The sequence below is a fragment of the Halyomorpha halys genome, unplaced genomic scaffold (assembly GCF_000696795.3).
Source record: "Halyomorpha halys isolate HHAL.00 unplaced genomic scaffold, Hhal_1.1 Scaffold73.1, whole genome shotgun sequence".
In the NCBI taxonomy this organism is placed as follows: Eukaryota; Metazoa; Arthropoda; class Insecta; order Hemiptera; family Pentatomidae; genus Halyomorpha; species Halyomorpha halys.
The window spans coordinates 1069123-1075837 of record NW_027104949.1 but is presented as its reverse complement, the minus strand read 5'-3'; the positions used below and the strand labels follow the sequence as shown (position 1 = coordinate 1075837).

General features: G+C 36.0%; 1 protein-coding gene across 1 annotated transcript in view; it reads left to right on the top strand.

Moving 5' to 3' along the window:
• Positions 1–2127, top strand: part of LOC106692823 (zinc finger protein 420-like) — a 15246-nt gene extending 13119 nt beyond the window's left edge. The window contains exon 4 of the mRNA XM_067046416.1: positions 445–2127. Within this exon, the coding sequence (XP_066902517.1) occupies positions 445–1919 (1475 nt within the window). The 3' untranslated portion in view covers positions 1920–2127. The remainder of the gene's footprint in view (positions 1–444) is intronic.
• Positions 2128–6715: the final 4588 nt, after the last annotated feature.

Genomic DNA, 6715 nt, shown 5'->3' with positions numbered 1-6715 from the left:
GTAAATATATAATGGCTAAACTTTGTAATTTAAAAATACATATTAGGGCTCGTGAGACTGGTGAGAAGCCAAATATAAATATAATAGAATATAAATTTTTATATTGTCAATATAAAACAGCTATGTCTGGTAGTTAATGAAGACATATACTCAGCTGTCATTCAGGTGAAAACCTCATCAATGTCCTCATTGGGAATATATAACTATTTACATTAGTAAAATCATTATCATAAGGTTAAAATTATTAGAAAGAAAAGAAATGAAATCCTGGAAATAAAAGTAATTATTAATATACCCCAGTTTAAGGTCTGAACGACAAAAGTAGCAATTATTCTATATTATTAATACCATTTGTTAATCTTGTTTTCTAACAGCATCCCTGAATCATTTTAATATAACATTCAACCGTCTATATGTAGTATTATTATATTTATTGTTTCACAGATCTTGATTGCCTACAAAATGAGATATATCGGATTACCATTCCTGTTAAGCCTCATCATACTCAGGAGAAGGTTTCTCAATGTCAACATTGCGAATATAAAGCTGTTCAAAAAAGTGATTTAAAAAAATCACACATTATGACCCGTCATACTTTTGAGAAGCCTCATAAATGTCCTCATTGTGAATATAAATCTGTTGAAGTTTGTAAATTGAAAAAACACATAATGGCACGTCATACTGATGAGAAACCTCATCAATATCCTCATTGTGAATATAATTCAGTTCGAAAAGGTAGTTTAAATCAACACATTATGGCCCGTCATACTTATGAGAAGCCTCATCAATGTCCTCATTGTGAATATAAATCAGTTCGTCTTAGCTTTTTAAAACAACACATAATGGCCCGACATACTGGTGTGAAACCTCATCAATGTGCTCATTGTGGATATAATTCAGTTCAAAAAAGTAATTTAAAACAACACATAATGGCCCGACATACTGGTGTGAAACCTCATCAATGTGCTCATTGTGGATATAAAGCTGTTCAAAAAGGTGATTTAAAAAAGCACATAATGGCCCGTCATACTTATGAGAAGCCTCATCAATGTTCTCATTGTGAATATAAATCAGTTCTTCTGAGCTATTTAAATCAACATATAATGGCCCACCATACTGATGAGAAGCCTCATCAATGTCCTCATTGTCAATATAAAGCTGTTCTAGCTGGTAATTTAAAAAAACACATAATGGCTCGCCATACTGGAGAGAAGCCTCATCAATGTCCTCATTGTGAATATAAATCAGTTAATCTTAGCCATTTAAAACAACATATAATGGCACGACATACTGACAAGAAACCTCATCAATGTCCTCATTGTGGATATAAATCTGTTCAAGTTAGTAATTTAAAAAAGCACATAATGGCCCGCCATACTGAAGAGAAGCCTCATCAATGTCCTCATTGTGAATATAAATCCGTTACAAAATATTATTTAAATCGACACATAATGACCCGACATACTGACGGGAAGCTTCAACAATGTCCTCATTGTGAATATAAATCAGTTAATCTTAGCCATTTAAAACAACATATATTGGCCCGACATACTGATGAGAAGCCTCATCACTGTCCTCATTGTGAATATAAAGCTGTTCAAAAATGTGATTTAAAAAAGCACATATTGGCCCGACATACTGATGAGAAGCCTCATCACTGTCCTCATTGTGAATATAAAGCTGTTCAAAAATGTGGTTTAAAAAAGCACATAATGGCCCGACATGCTAATGAGAAGCCTCACCACTGTCCTCATTGTGGATATAAAGCTGTTCAAAAAAGTGATTTAAAAAAGCACATTATGGTCCGTCATACTAATGAGAAGCCTCATCAATTTCCTCATTGTGAATATAAATCAGTTCTTCTGAGCCATTTAAATCAACAAATAATGGCCTGTCATACGTATGAGAGGCCTTATTAATGTCTTCATTGTGAATATAAATCGTTTCTAAAAGGTGATTTAAAAGAACACATAATGGCCCTTCACACTTGTGAAAAGTCTTATCATTTTCCTGATTGTGAATATAAAGCTGTTCAAATAGGTAATTTAAAAAAAAAACACATTATGAACAGTTAAATGTTCATCTAAGCCTTACTTTTATAAAATCATTGATGTACTAAATTAATGAATTAATAATAACAATTTTTGACGCAAATTTGATGATTTGAAAAGCATGTACTAATGTAAGAATTTTATAAAAATATAGATACTTTTGTTCACTAGTTTCAATTCAATGTATTTATACAGTGATATAAATATTTGACTATTAAAAATTGTTATTTTGTCTAAAAAATAAATTAATATTTGAGAAATATTGGTTTTAGTATTCCTTTTTTCTATTTTTCTTCTTTTTTTTATTTTTTGAAGTTGTTAATTAAAACTTTGATTGACGTCATTCATTATTAAATGTTTTTTTTTTTTACTTTGTTGATTTTAAGAGTTAAGCTTATTTTTCTTTGGATCTACGTAATCAGTTGTTTTCAAAGAACAAATTTCAATACTTTGATAACTATTATATTCTTTTCCCTTTTTTTATATTTAATGAATTAGAATATATTTTTTTATATCCTCGTAATTAATTTTTAAAATTGTATAAGTTAATAATGTCTTTTTATGATAAATGAATATTCAATTGTTGCTATTGAAGCTATAACAAGCCTAAAATTTGTTAATTTATACTTTGTCTTAATTAATTGAAATGTCGATAAAACAGACACCTTCATATGCATCCAAAAATAAAAAACAAAGGAAAGAGATAAGCGAGGAATTTTTTCATAAGTAAGGAACGACCGTCCAGGATGGTATGGGTTGGGGATGCATTTTTTCTCTCCCTTCTCCATGAACAAGATAATAGTGGAGATTTGTTAGTTTTTTTAAAAATGTTTTTAGCCTATTTTCCCAATAATGTCCCTGAATGAAGTTATGGTACCAAACCTGCCATTCTATACTACTTACAGAATAATTATAATTTGTGGTAAGGTGTTAGTCAATATAGATCTTTTATTAAAAATTAATATTTATATGTAATATTATATGTATTGACCTATCAACTAAATCTAGTAGCAGCTGATCAGTGTGGCATTCTTGAATTAAACAAAAACAATTTAGAGGTTCTCAATACTTGACATTACCCATCCAACATTTTGTTGAATATTCCAGATTTTATACAGCGTTTTTGAGCCTACTGGGCCAATTTTTTTTTTTTCAATTTGACACAAAAATATCAAAAGTTAACCAAAGATCCCCTTATTTGCATATCGTCATCTACGTTATTTTCTTTTTCGAGTTACTGTTAAACCTGATTACTTAAACTGTCTACCTGTTCAAATGTAATTCCTCCTAAATCTTAACTTAATACACAGATAACTCAAGTTCACAGAATGGTTATCATGGTGCCAGAACCGGCCATTCTATACTCCTTACAGAATAATTATAATTTGTGGAAAGGTATTTGTAGTTATAGATCTTGTATTAAAAATTCAATCTTGAGTGTTGCCTGTGAAGGTTTAACTATAAAGACACCGTTGAGAGTTTTTCTTCTGCCATCTTATCTTGGAACATTATATGAAAACTGTTGAACGATGGAAAACGTTACTTCACCATTCCTTGCACAATTTTAGTCTTTTCCTTTTCCCTAGAATCATCTGTACCTCTTAATGATCCTTCAAGTCTTCTAGGATATATAGGATTATTAAGATACTCTGATGATTATAGAATAAAGGAAAAGTCTAAAATTTTGCAAGGAAGAAGCAGAAAGAGAAACCTGCTGAGATTGAAGAAAGGTTACAGAAATTAAAAGCTTCAAATGGTGACCCAGAAATATGTGTCAAAGATGAAGAACACCCTAGACTAACAGCAGGTAATTGAGAAGGACTGGTACTGCAAGTCTATGTTTCACTACATTAAGAATGTTTTATGTTATCTTACCGTAACAAATAAAACGGTAAACAATTTTTTTTTCTGTCCACCACCCTCGCGTTCAACAGAGATGGGGTACCAGCCTCCTGGCTGGATGCTCCCAGTGAGATGTAAAAATTCATTTTTTATCGTATACAATTTGGTCTTTGGCTAACTGAATATATGATCACAAGCCGTTTGTAACGTGTCAACTTGTTTTGATACTAGTAGTTGATAAGCCTTTGTTATGTTCACTTCTTGTTTCACTACAGTAAGAATGTTTTATGTTATATTACTCTAAAAATAAAATGGTAAAAAAAAAAAATTTCTGTCCGCCACCCTCGCGTTCAACAGAGATGGTGTACCAGCCTCCTGGCTGGGTGCTCCCAGAGCGGCTGACTGAGCCGGACATGCTTGCTTGGACAGGCTAAGCGGGGCAACGGTATTCAGCACATTGGACCTGATGGCCGGATATCATCATATTCAAGTGCACCCTAAGGATCAACAGAAGACGGCATTCACATTTGAGAGGGCCAACTACGAATTTACAAGATTGCCGTTTGGACTCAAACATGCTTCCATAATCTTCCAGCGCCCAATGGACGAATTGTTAAGAGGAATTGACGAATCTGTATGTCATATTTATATCGATGATCTTCTAGTGTTCAATAAGAACGAAGCCGAACATGCACAACATTTACACAGCGTATTCCACAGAATCAGGCAATTTGGGCTCATATTATCGGGGGAGAAATCATCTTTAGGGCAGGAACAAATGATTTTTTTGGGCCACACGATTTCCCGGGAAGGAGTCAAACCTGACGGGGATAAACTTGTAGCAATACAGAAGATGGCAATGCCTAGGAATGCAATTCGGATGTTGCTGGGAACTTTAAATTTTTACCGAAGATTTGTGCCAGAGATGGCTGAGTACTTCGTCTCACTCAACAATCTTCTGAAGAAAGGCAGAATGGTGATCATCACTCCAATAGGGTGATCAATTTACATTGGCATTTCTGAATCTTGTGTCCTCTGTCTATCACTCAACTTTTCCAAAGCAACATGATGGTGTTAGAACTCCCGGTGTCTACCAGGCACATCACTCCTGCTTTCTCTATTATTGGCAGACCGCCGCTCTTTTCTCTCACATCATAATTAAGCAGTGTGCGGTCGCCCCTAAGCTGACAACCCCTTCAGATGTCTCGCGTCTTCCCCTCTCCAGTCCTTCGCATCCATTCTCCTCCATTCCCTCGTTTCCATACTGTCTTTCCCATTAAGTCCTCTAGGATAGCTCGGTTCCTTGGCTCCGCGACTTCTTCGGACCTTGATGGTCCTAATGGTTGCGTAGACTCTACCCAACCTACGGTGGCTTCTCCGCATCTGTTGGGCGTTGATCTCCATTGTTTTTCCCTGGCTCATATCTCTTCTTCGGTACATATATGGGCATTGTTTGGCTATGTGCCCCTCATTTCCGCATTAAAAGCACCTCGTGCGCGGGCAATGCTTGACTTAATGCCCAATTTTTCCACAAACGTGACACTTGCGGTCCTTCCGCCAGCTATAGTTTCTGGTCTTCTATTTGCTTGGTCCATAGCTCTCTCTCTTCTACCATTTCCATGTTCTCTCATTCTCCAAGGGTTGGGCATGTTTCTTGCCCGTTGTCCATATCCGTGTCCACCCAGGCTCTTCTACTTCCTACAGGCCTTACCTCTCTAGTGCCTGTTTCAATGAGATCTTGAGCAATTTCCACAAACGAGCGCTCTCTCAGACACCCTTCCGTCTTCCCTAGCTCCTTTGCCAACTGTATCTTTAGTACCATGGATAAGAATTGCATCCAACCTTGTACCTAAATTGTTTCCATCACCTCGCTGGGTTTATCTTTAATTCTGTTAAGGCATGCCAGGAGTTCCGCAGCATATTGCCCACTAGACTGTTTTGGTTTTTTCGTCTCCCTGATCATCATAAATATGTCTTCTTCTGGGGCCCACCGTCCTCCTCCGAACGCCTTCTTTAATCTTTCCTTGATACTACTCTAAGGGGTCACTTCGTCCGCCTGAATCTGATTGAGGATACTCCTCTTCACTCTGCAGATGACCGCTTCTTTTAATGCCTCCGCATCTTCGTTATCGAGTAAATTTTCGATTGATTTTGCTTCAATTCGGCTTATCAGTCGGTTCCCCCAGGAGATCAGAAATGGCCTTTCTTCAAATCTTGGGCGGTTGCAGTACGTACTTTGATCCACTCTAGTGTTGTTGTGTGTGCCTCTGCTAGAGATACTGGTAGTGGTGGAAACTCTGGGAGTTGGGGATTTCCCTCTGTGGGAGGTGCGGTCTGGACCACGATTTGATTCAAAGCTTCCAGGTTAAAAACCGCTTGTCTAACGATCCTCTTGCCGTTAGCAGCAATATTTACTAAAAAATGAGAGAGAGAGAGAGAGAGAGAGAGAGAGAGAGAGAGAGAGAGAGAGAGAATTTAATTTGATAAAGCGACAACAAAAAACAATTCTTCTTAAAAGAAAAAAAGCATCTTGTATCTAATATACTCAGGTTTCGGCACCACGCAAGTATCGGTGAAAGCAAAATGTTAAATTTGAGAAGAAGGAATAAGATGTGACACGCTAGAACTGCTGTAAAATACTGACTTTATTGTGTTCGGTACATCTCTTATATACATTACATACATTATATACATCTCTTCAGTCAGCTGACATCGTATATGTATATATATATATAAAACTTATGAGCACTTGGGCTGAAAGGCTTGAAGAAAAAGGAAAAGAGGGAACAGAATTAAACTGTACGCTTACTAGAAAGATACTG